Source organism: Ananas comosus, linkage group 8 (assembly GCF_001540865.1).
Source record: "Ananas comosus cultivar F153 linkage group 8, ASM154086v1, whole genome shotgun sequence".
Taxonomy (NCBI): Eukaryota; Viridiplantae; Streptophyta; class Magnoliopsida; order Poales; family Bromeliaceae; genus Ananas; species Ananas comosus.
Genome location: NC_033628.1, coordinates 12284308 through 12296562, shown reverse-complemented (window position 1 = coordinate 12296562; position 12255 = coordinate 12284308). Strand labels below are relative to the sequence as shown.

Here is a 12255-nt window from a genome sequence, read left to right as displayed (position 1 = left end):
TTAGTAGAACTGGTTAAAATAAAATGAAATAGCATAGAGAACAGCCCCTCTCCTCTATTAGGATATAATACATAATTGATAACTTAATTATACAACCACATAAGGCCCATCAGTGTGTCTGCTAAACTTTCCTTAAAATTAAATGAAGAATATAATATACAAAGAGTTAAGATACACAGCATATTCCACCTAATAAATTTATCCTAAGCATGTTATTATGAGATTAGGAATATCTATCTATATCTATATCTACACTACAAAAAGGAAGAAAAAACAACCCTGTACAAAGAGAGGAAGTAACAAACTAAAGCTTAAATTCAGCTGCTCCTAGATTTCCAGCATTTGATTGCTGAGAGAAGTGATTGATTAGGAATCAGTTCCTTGTTAGGCAGCGGCACATTGGTCATCGGCGAATTGCCATTCTTTGACAACCATTTCTCGATCGCGTCTCGATCGTATGTATATCCATCAGAAGCAATGCACGGATCATCCATTACCCTCTGTGAACAAATAGCAGTGAGTCACAACATACTAGCCAACTTTAGAAGGCGAAAAAGAGATAAAAGAAAAGCAGGCTAGACACACACATTTAGAATTGGACAAAGAAAATAACTCGGAGGTACAGTTGGAGCGATTTGTGTCGAGACACGAGCCTTTTCCGCGGTGTCTTTCAGTTTCTCTAGTAGAGGAAGAATTTGGCTGCCCAGGTCAGGTCGATCCTTTCGCCTCAACTCTAAACAACTCAGTCCGAGTCGAGCCAATTCCTTAGCCTCTTCGGTAGGCCAGTTCCCTGCTCGGGGGTCCAAGATGTCTCTTAAACATCCCTCCTCTCCGATTGCGTTTTCAATAATGTATGTAAGGCCCATTGGCGATTTCGCAGTCAGCAGCTGCAAAATCACCATTCCTAAGCCATAAATATCGGACTTTGTCGACACTAAACCAGACCTCTGGTACTCGGGATCCATGTAAAAGAATGTGCCGACGGGGGCAGTGTCTTTATAAACCGTAGAGAGAGATGAACTCTTGTGGGGGAGTAAAGTCGAGAGGCCCACGTCGCCAATCTTGCTGACGAAATTTTTGTCGAGCAAGATATTGGCGGGCTTCAGGTCACGATGAATGATGGGTTCAGGTCTTGTACTATGAAGAAATAGAAGGGCGGAGGCGACCTCCCACGCGATTCTGAAGCGGCAGAACCATGGAATCGGAGGCGTGTCACCTTGACATTGTAGTCGGTCGTCAAGGCTACCGTTCTCCATGTATTCGTACACTAAGCAGCCCGGTTCAGGGCAGGCACCAAGCAGCAGCAGCAAATGGGGGTGACGGATTCTGCCAAGAATATCGAGCTGCGAAAATAATAGATTGTTGTCAGAAAAAGGGGTATCTCTCAAAATATCAGGAGTTTTAGGAGCCTGTTTCCAAAAGCATGAGAGTTGAGTTCAAGTGTGTCAGTGCTATTACTCCTTAGAAATTGTGAAAAGAGTCAAACACACACCTCTTGGTTAAACTGCTTCATCCTCGCTCCCTCGTTAGAGTGAAGAACTTTCACAGCTACAACCGTGTGACGGAACGTACCCTTGTAAACTGTTCCGTTAGATCCAACACCGATTTTAAAAGAATCGGAGAATGATGCTGTAGCAGATGCTATTTCTTCCCATGTGAACTTCAAGTACGCATGTTCGAGGGATTTTTTCAGCCACTCCTTTTCACTTGCTTTGTTTGAAGCCATATCTTCTAAGCCTTTCCTCCTTGAAGCTTCTTGATCGGCGAACTGTCTCACATATTCCGCCTCAATTTCTGCGGCTTTACGTTTTTCCTTCTCTTGCTGCGCGATTTCTTCAGCCTTCTCTACTCTGAAGTTTATATCTCTGAGTTTGACCTCTTCCTCCATGTGTTGCGCTGCTAATTCATTGATCTAACACAAGCAAGACTCTAAATTAAGCAGATAGACGCCGAGAATTAAGTTCTTTTGAAAATAAATACCACAGAACTTAAAGTTACCTGCTTTAAAGCACCGACTGACTCATCCTCGGCAAGTTTGTACACTCCTCTAAGATGCCTGATTTCAGTCCTTAGTCTTTCGAGCTCAAAATCAATATCAACCTTCATAGAAACTTCAGTTGTAAGAAGAAACTGGCAACTACAATAGACCCACAAAAGTTTTTGCAACTACAATAGACCCACAAAAGTTTTTTTTTAAGGAGTGAGAATCTTTACCTCATTCTCCAAAAGCGAAGAATCTTGTGAGCTGTCCGCTGAAGATACACGATCTGAGTTACATGAAGTTCTAGAGCCTTTGTCACTACCACTTGCACTACAACTGTCCTGCGCTTCCGATCCGTTAGAACTGGCACTCGAACAATGTTCATTTGTGCTTGGTGAGAAATGTTTAGTGTTGGAGGTGTCAGTTCCCCCGGATCTGTTGCGGTTTCCTTTGTAAAAAGCAAGGTTTCTCCGAATTGTTCGTTGCAATATGCTTGATCCGGAAACAACATCATCGCCATCACTTCCCAAAGGAACAATGCTACCGTGGGTGTCATCACAACTGGATCTCCTAGGGTCTCCGTTGGAAAAAGGTTGGTTTTTTTGACTTGGTTGTAAAGGAGCGCGGAGGAGGGAGGAAATTGCTTTCAAGTTAATGTACATGTCTGGAAAAGAAAAACAAATTATCATGAACACAACACCCAGATAATAGAAAATACAGAGCACATACCAACAATGCTACTTAGCAAGCACTTTACCAAATTTTACTTTCAATGAGTTGCTAGAAGCGTTAGTTGAATCATTCTCATCTTTAAAGCTCTCTTCACTTCCTGATGTAACGGCGCTCGAATCTGTTGTTGATCCAGGAGAATGAACGGATGATAATCGGCCATCTGAAACAATGTACACTGTACAGAAGCTCGGAATGCATTTGATGATTCTGGAAGACAGCTTGCCGCCCGTAAGTCTCCTACAAGTTTTTCTTATTTTTCATTATCAATAATTCATCGGTTCAGTTCCAAATCATACCAGAATATGACCAACAATCGATACGAAAGCATGCATTCACATTGTCACAGAAAAAAGCCGGTATGCTTTTAGTAACAGACGAAAAGCATTAGATTAGATAGTTCATGTAAATGCGCCTAAGCAGTAAGAGGGTCCAGCAGCACAAGGCCTGCTTGGCCTTCTTGATATTATTGCTATTAAATTGTCCAGTCTATATGAGTTTTATGTGAAAATAGCAGAAATTTCGGATTGAATAATACTACGTTGCCAATACTAGTGTTTTACTAAGCAGGATTTATGAGGGTTTGAAACAAACTCCTCTAATATTCACTTTCCAACACAAGGGTGATTGATTCAATAGTTTCTTTTCTTTTTTACTTTTATTCTTTAACATCCAAAAGTATAGTCAAAACATTGTAATACCTAATAATACCATTTCCGGAGGAGGCGCCTACTACGAGATTGCTGACTTTGTATCTTGAGACCTCTTTTGATATTGCCTCTGCTACATCATCTGCCTCAATTATCAAAATTTCTGCTTCGGCCTGCACAGCATGTCAAATGCAAGTTCTGTTATTCAACTGTTCTATCGGGCACCAGGGAAGCCTTTGAGATCAACAACTCTTAACCTTTTTTTCATTAAACATCTTCTTATAGAGTAGAAGCATTTCTTCTGTTTGCCACTCTACGTCCTTCTTATATGCGGCGGCAACATCACCCCGCACTTGATCAATAGGAATATAATTTCCCACTATAGCATAGAAAGGAAAATATCAGTGTTCTGAGAGTATTACTATTACTAACTAAGTAGGATTGAGAAACATGTGATGTAAAATGTTCTACCAGATGAACACTCCCTGAGAATTAAAATTGAGAATAAGACGATCAAGGTTTAAATCCGAGTGGAAAACATCACAAAAAGACACAGGGCAATCAATAGAAGGAAATCAAAAGGTATATTGGTTTGATTACTTTTTTCGAAAGTAGACACTTGACTCCAAATTTGAAACAAATTTCCACTGGAATCTTCATTATTTTCCCGTCGTCTTTTTAAGGACCACGGTGCAAAGAAAAACACATTCCCTTGGGTTTCAATCTCCGAATCTACTTGTGGTCTATTTCCACTGAAAAACACATTCCCTTGGGTTTCAACCTGGTGGTCTATTTGGTTGGAGCGTAACAGAAGAATCTTTGAAATGAAAATGATCACCTTGAGTCAGCTTCTAGCGAACTTACGCTCGCTTCGTGTCCTTTGGGATTCTTTCTGCCTGTAACTCTTCTCTTTTTTTTCTTTTTTTTCTTTTTTTTCGCTTCGACGAGGCCCAGTTGCCTCACTTTGTAGCTTAGTTCATCTTTCAAATAAATGAAGCGGTAGCAAGCTACCCATTTCTCAAAAAAAAAAAAATCTCCGAATCTACTTGTTCTTCGTCATCTTCACCGACCGACTTCCCTAAGATACCGCCTTGCAGCTTAAAAATCCACTTATAAGTGCTCAGATGTAAGATTTGAGAACGATCTTCGGAGCAATTGATCTACGTTAAGATCATGATCTTCGAATATGGATTAACAGTGCCATCTAATTTTTTGAGTATCTAAAAGGGGATGCTAAAAACGGGGGCTTTCCCCACATACCCCTGCAACATATCGTTACTAGAATAATCGACTACCACCCACTTGTAGAACAAGCTCATTAATTAGCGAACAACCGAAGATTACGAACTAGGAAATATTAAACAACAATTAAACGAATCGACCATCATTTAAATTTCAGATTTCTTAACAAAAACTTACATGGTGTTGGAACCATTTTAATCTTCGGGCGAACATGGAAAAGTTTGAATAGAACTCTCCCCTTGGGCATGAAGTTGTCCAAAGCCCATCGAACCATGAATCTGCTGTTCTTCGTCCCATTGGCCGCCAATCCAACAATTAAAGACGAAGACGGCGACGATTCGACCCCTTCCTTTACTTCTTTGATCTCCATACCTTCACCCTCTTCCTATGCAAGATACTGATGATGATGCTCACGAATCGGCCTTCAATTGCTATAGAAATAGAAAAAATTTTAAAAAAAGAGGTAGTTTTCAGAAAAACTCTGATTGGGATACTTATTCTTCAGGATAATAATAATAAAGAAAAGATTGAGACAATTCTCATAACCTAGTAATAATACTTTTCGTTTCAAGGGAAAGTTCAAACTGAAAACAGCTTCAAAACAAAAAGAAATGTGTGTTTCACACTTTCACAGGGGAAATGTGAAACCTTTCGCGTCGGAAAAAGAAAAGTTTCCTCCAATCCCCACAAAAAATGATCTTTTTTTGAGGGGAAAAATTTGGAAATTCGAAGCACATTTCAAATCCCCAGTATCTAAGAGAAAAAAAAAAAAAAAACAACACAGTAAAATAAGAAGAATCGCTTATTAGGGTTTGCAAAATACGATTAAAAATGCGATTCCGCGAAGAACATAGAAACCCTAAACAAAAACACAAAAAACCCTAGCAAACAATTTCCAGTACCATTAATCGCTCTCAGAAACCCTCAAGAAGCGCGCAAACCCTCGCTTCTTCGCGAAGCGGCTTCGGAAACCAGCCGAATCAAAGAAGAAGAAGAAGAAGCGATGCGACCCCCCACCCAGAGCGTCGTCTCCTTCGACAAACGAAGAGAACGGTGCGAGGAAACAACCCTACGTACACGAACACAAACTACGACGAAGGGCGAGGGTTTTGAGAGGATTCGCCATTACTACTACTACTACCACGTGAACCACCTTTTTTTGGTTTTTTAAAAAAAAAATTATATTATATAATAAAATAAGATAACGAGGGACAGCGAGGCTGATGACGTGGTCAACACTTTCATGCGAATTAATCGAAAAGAGTCCGGGATAAAATAAGTTCGTTACCGGAATAAATGCGGGTTGCGGAGTTGTTTATTCCCGGTTCGGGTCAACGTGATTAACGTGGCCGCGCTGGAACACTATTTATTTGTAGGATACACGATTTTTTTTTAATTTAATTCCCATCCCTTACTCCACTATTAAGTCTTTTTTTAGAAAAAAACTATTTTTGGGTATAAAATATTTTTATTATCTGAAAAATGGATAAATCATTATTTTTGAATAAAAAAATGTCGTCAAATCATAGATCACTACTAATTAAACCGATAGTTGAAACAATAAGTTGAATGATATTGGTATAGCATCATAAATATTTAAATGTTATTTCTATATTAAATTATTCAATATTATTTTTAAATATTACTATCTTTTATATATTTTTAAAAATAGATTTAAAGTGTTGATTTTTGTCGATGCATATTTTCTAGTGACTAGTGAAATATAAAAATAAAGAGAAATCTGAATTGCACTTGTTTACCATTTATTAGTTAAACCATTGGAGCGAAACCGCGACCTAGGTTTTAAAACATTTGATAAAATAAGACCCGCTTTATGAAAGAACAAACAAGAATCGAATCCCTGACCTCCAATTTGGTAAAACATAAAAAAAAAAAAAAACTACTAAGCTAAGCCAATAATTGTTGATTTGATCGTCAATTAAATGTGATCAATATTTCGCAGCTATCGTGTTTACAAACCGTGTAGCAAATATCATGAACAAGGAGAAAGAAAAGGAATGTTATAAAATCGATCTGTGAGAAAGGAAAATTAAATTTAGACATCATGTTTTTCTGGGTGAAAAAAAACACACCAACTATTAACAGGTTTGATTAAAAATACATATATTTAATTGGAGTATTAAATGAGAAAGTCGGGTTTGGATTGGGTTCGGATCAGATCGAGACTAGTTTTATTTAATGAGGTGTTTGGATTGATATTACTGAGATTCAATTATAAGTCAATTTTAAAATTTCGACCTTAAAAGGGAAAGGCTACTTTTCAGTAAACCACGCCACGACTAAGTAACAGATCTGCATGACATTATCGTTGTTAGCAATAAGATTAACGTTTCTATTCTTATTAAACATGACTTAGGAACTTAGGAGCGAATTGCAATTACGTCGATCCAAACATGAAACATCCTCTAAGATCGGATTTTCTCGGCTCGACATTTTGGTGGGCACATGAGACCAATACTTGGGCCATGACCCACGGGGACATTAGCTTGGATTGGGTTCGGATTTGATCAGGACCAGGTAATCAGGTCTGAGTGAAACATGCAACTCGATCTCTCACCGAGCAATGTGACATGTATCTAAGCGTAGAAATATATGTTCTTCTTTATTTTTTTTCTATATTTTGAGAGAGATGTATTTTGAGAGATATGACACTAATAGAGAGAAAACCGAAGAACAGTGTTACCATGTAATGATTGAGGAGTTCGTTGCGTATATCTAGTTAATTTAATTTTTGTTCACATAATTAGAGAGATAGATTTAATCTCACATAAGTCGGAGTCATTCATTGGGTTCCAACATCTATCAATCAATCATTAAGAGCTAAGATCTCGATCTTTTGTCCCTTTTTTTGATATGCACTTTGTTCGTATCGTCGTTACAGAACTATGTGTCCTATCTAGTAGAGAGACCCAATTTTTTTTTTTTTTCTACGACTCGTTTTCCACCATCATTGAGGTCTTGTTGCGTCACTCATATAGCTTAATTTATCTTCTAAATAAATAAAGCGAATAGCGTGCTATTATTTTCTCAAAAAAAAAAAACAAATCAAACTCGGTTGTATTCTAAAAGTCAGAATACAACATGGCCCTACATCCCTTTGATATATCTTGGGTTGTTGAAGATGTTCAGAAACCAATCCTTATCTGGTGGATTCAACCAACAATTTACTCAAATTTATTTGGAAAAACTTCAAATACCCTCTTGTAGTTTCACTTTTTATCATTTTAGTACCCTGTGTTTTAAAATGTATCAAGTTAGTATCCTGTGATTTTACACTTTTTCACTTTTGTACCCTATGATTTAAAGTGTATCAAGTTAGTACCCTGTGGTTTCTCACTTTATCACTTTAGTACCCTATGGTTTCGCACTTTATCACTTAGTACCCTGTGGTTTAAAAATCACATGGTACTAATTTGATACAAAAATAAAATCACATGGTACTAACTTGATACAAAAATAAAACCACAGAATACTAACTTGATATACTTTAAATCACAGAATACTAAAGTGACAAAGTGAAAACCCACAGGATACTAACTTGATACACTTTTAAACCACATGATACTAAAATGAAAAAGTGCGAAACCACGAAGGGGTTTTTTAAAGTTTTCCCAATTTATTATTTTAATAATTGCTGTGGAACATATCTTCGGGGCCATTTGTTTGAAAAATACGCCCCTTCGTATGCTTGAAGAGCCATTTTAAGTGCAACCTCTTTTTTCAAAAGAAAATAAATAAAAAAATTTATAAATGGTTATGATTGCAATTACTAATTAACGAAGGAAATTTAATTCTTTTTCATACAATCTTTTAACAAGAGCTGCTTATATATTATTTAAAAAAAAAGAAAGATATAGTGATCTTCAATCAAGTGTTAGTTTTATTTCACCCAAAAAAATATGCGTCTAGATTAGATGATTTGAATATAATTATTTAAATTACACTAGTTGAATATTAATAGTTAAATTTGAATTCTGATAAGCTCCTAACTTTGTTTAATTTTCTCCCATTTCATTTCGTTCCCCGTCTGTCGCTTATTAAAAAATTTCGAATTTAGATGTAAGGAAAAATGTTGAATATAAATAGTAAAAACGCCGTTTCTTTAATGAACAAAATTATTTCTTGCAACATGATGAAAAAAAAAGTTTAAGAGTTTGGCTGATAAAAACTGTTGCTATAGCGAAAAATATAAATGAACTTTCGAATTCCTAGAGTGGAATTGTGAAATTTCTACTTAAAAAAAAACAATTAATGAGATTTTAACAAAAAAATAATATTGATATTTTGAATGGATAAAGTAAAATAACAACTATGCAGAGAAGCAGCAGAGAAAAAGAAGAAAAAAAAAAAAAAATGAAAGCCATGACTGAGGCTTGCTTTTTCCCATCAAAACAATACAAAGTAATGCAAATATATTTTGAAGCAGAACCAACTCCATATATAATTCTCTTGATCTTGGACTACACACTGATCTAAAATGTGAAAAATGAAATTTCCAAGAACCTTTTTACATCCGAACGCAACTAAGAAAAACAAAAAAACCATTTTGCAATTTGGATTTAACAAATTTCAATCCAAGATATTGACCACTTTATTTATTTGCGCTTTACACCACTAAGGACACATAAAATTGTGTTGAAAACACAATAAGATTACAAGTCAACAATACGGGAGACATGATCTTATCTAACCCTTCCTAACACGGCCGAAAAACAGATCAAAGAAAAGGAGAGATTTTTCACAGAACAAAGGCCATGGAATTGAGCCTCGCGATGCGTGTCGAGATCTCCGGCGAGTCGAGGAACTGCGGGCAGAGGAGGATGCTTTGGTGGAGCTGCTGGAGCATGGCGATGAGGGCGACGAATCGCCGGCACGGCGCCAAAATGAGGGTCAAGGGAATGACCCAAATGCCGAATTCTACTATAAACATTGCCGACTCCTCCCTACCCTGCTGCTCCCCCTGGCTCCTAAGACTACATGTATATTTATAGCATTGGTGGTTGATTGCTATAATATAGTATTTAGATTAGATGATCTTTTTTTTCTTTTTCTTTTTTTTTTTTTTTGAGGCATATTATTATAGGTGACAATGCACTTAGACACCCTCAACTCTTAGAAGTTTTGAATTTGGTTACTATAATTTATTATACTGATAATTTTGAACGTATTTGGTTCATCTAATTTAGAGCTGAAATCGAAATGAGATTCACTAATTTCGATAATTCTGTTTGTTTTATAAAAATTAGATTTCAATTTTCGTTCAACTATCAAATGAGAATGATTCAATCCATTCGTATTCCAATCCAGCTGCTTTGAATCCTAGATCACTCCATTATTTCAGCGTAAATCGTTCAAAGATTAATCATTAATTTTTTTTTAAAAAAAGAAAACAAAGTTGAAGCAACCACAACGAAAACAACTAAATTTGAGAGGGTCATTGCAATATTGGCTATAGAGACAATAGTTAAGGGGGTCTCCATACATTTTACCATGCATTTTTTTTAATCAAATATTAATAAATGTGTTTGGTCACTCTCACTTGATCGTGTGTGACACAATATAGATAGGGTTTTATCCATCGAAAATGGGCTCCACTTAATTAGGAACTGGGTTAAGGTTTTTTATTAATTAATTATTGTTTAACACTATTATTATTATTATTAATTATCTTGTCGAATTCTGTTAAACACTTTATCTTTCCTCCCATTGCGTGCTACACATGCACTCCTTCGCCCGCAATTAATTTTTTTTAAAAGAAAATAAATTAATATTATATTAAATTTTTTATTTTTTCTTTTTGTGAGTAAATTATTTTGGCATTATCAAGAAGGAATCTTTTATCCTATTGGAGACTTTTTTTTTTTTTTTTGTTCCTGTAGCAACTGCAGGTGTAATTGGCATGTCCCACATGACCAGAGAGGGATTATTTTATTTGAGCTGAGTCACTTTTTTTTTCAACTAAATGAATATTTCTTTGAGATCATATTTTAAGATGTTTGAGTTCTCTAATATCTACTATATATATTTATGCATAAATTAATGAAAGAGGTGCAAATGTAATTATAAGACCCAAATTACAACTTAACAATGCTTGGCTCCTTTTCATACTGGAATTAATTGCCTTAATTTTTGGTTGAGTTTGGTGGAGATAATGATACTTAAGAGCTAGCCTAATTAAATTAAATTACTGTAATTTTGTGAAATATTGTGGTTTTTAATATCGATCTTTTCTTTTCTTCTACGCTTTGTTATTAGTGTACCCCAAGTGCTAACTCTCACAAGCAACAGGGACTGCAGGACCCTTGCTTAACGTTTTAAAAAAAACAAGGACTAAAATTATTTTGAACCGTACATTTTGCTACCGGTTAAAAATAAAATATATAAAAAACGGTTGTTTCCATACAATTTAATTGATTATTTCATTTAATTTAACACTATCCTATTGTGATGGCTCATATCTACGTCTAAGCAAAAACTTTTGATCATTTTTACACATACTAACAAAAACTTTAGAAATATTGAATATTATAACATAATAAGACATATATTATCTGACGATTTAAACCAGAAGATTCTGAATTCGAACTCACAAAGCTCTAGCCCGTTTAACATGTTTCCAATCATTTAGTCTAAATATAAATTTGGATTATGTCCAAAAGTCTCAAAAAAAAAAAAAATTGTTTAACTGTTTCCAATCATTTAGTCTAAATATAAAGTTTGGATTATGTCCAAAAGTCTCAAAAAAAAAACTATCAAACGCTTAGTACTAAAACACTATTTTCTAATAATTTAAGTTTTTTCAGAAGCGTCCAACTATGGTTTTTGGCTCTTTCAGTTTAAATATCTTCCATGAGGAAGCATATATAATAATAAAATAAGTAGGTTGAGTGGTGGGCCAATGAGGCTCTGCCACTTGTCATTCGAATAAAGGTTAGTCCGCGATAACTAATAAATTTCTTAAAACATCAATGCTATTATTTTATCTTTTTGGTATAATTTTTTTTTTTGAAAGATAGGTAGCACGCTATCCGCTTCGTTTATTTTATTTAGAAATAAACTTAGCTGGAAATGTGAATCAACTAGGATTCGAACTTGGGTCTCGGGTACCAACCACCAAGCCCTTTGCCACTTGCTCTAGGGACGGCCGGTCTTTTTGGTATAATCTTAGCCCTTGTTTGGTTGGGGTTAAGGGGTGGAATAACCCCTTAACTCCCATTTTATCCCCAAACATCCAAAAAAATGGTTGGAGTTAGCTAACTCGGGTGGTGGGGTTAGCTAACCCCACCTAATCCCACCAAACTCCAACCAAACATTATTTTCTATTCATAATAACCCACTATCTTTCTTATCACACCTACTCCAACCAATCATTATCCTTCTTTATCAATCATTATCTTCTTATCCCACCTACTCCAACCAAACACTATTTTTTATTATTCTAGACTAACTCCAATCCCTAACCAAACACAAAAAAATTTTAACCCCACTTTAACCCTGAACTTAACTCTATTCCTGAAATAGCTATTTTTTTTCTTAACCCCGAACCAAACGGAGGCTTAAAGTCTAATTTTACTAGAGTTAAGATTCACATCCAATTCATTTTTAAGATTCAAAGCATAATATATAAGAACT

General features: G+C 35.7%; 1 protein-coding gene across 2 annotated transcripts; it reads right to left on the bottom strand.

The window, feature by feature from the left end:
- On the bottom strand, positions 14-5756 carry LOC109714025 (U-box domain-containing protein 52-like). 2 transcript variants are annotated; one of them, XM_020238416.1, is made up of 10 exons: positions 5505-5756; positions 4780-5033; positions 3618-3739; positions 3412-3533; positions 2739-2962; positions 2215-2645; positions 1999-2100; positions 1493-1912; positions 588-1343; positions 14-500 (listed from the first exon to the last, which is right to left on the bottom strand). In XM_020238416.1, the coding sequence occupies exons 2-10, from the start codon at positions 4970-4972 to the stop codon at positions 318-320; spliced, it is 2553 nt and encodes an 850-aa protein (XP_020094005.1). In that variant the 5' UTR covers positions 4973-5033; positions 5505-5756; the 3' UTR covers positions 14-317. The 2 variants fall into 2 exon arrangements, with proteins under 2 accessions (XP_020094005.1, XP_020094006.1); XM_020238417.1 differs by having other exon boundaries at positions 2739-2950.

Excerpts from the sequence above, each read along its gene's own strand:
- LOC109714025 (XM_020238416.1), bottom strand. The coding sequence starts at position 4,972 with ATGGAGATCAAAGAAGTAAAGGAAGGGGTCGAATCGTCGCCGTCTTCG. Across the intron at positions 1,913-1,998 it reads CAGTCGGTGCTTTAAAGCAG|ATCAATGAATTAGCAGCGCA; the intron begins GTAACTTTAAGT and ends TGCTTGTGTTAG. Across the intron at positions 501-587 it reads TTCTTTGTCCAATTCTAAAT|AGGGTAATGGATGATCCGTG; the intron begins GTGTGTGTCTAG and ends ATTTGTTCACAG.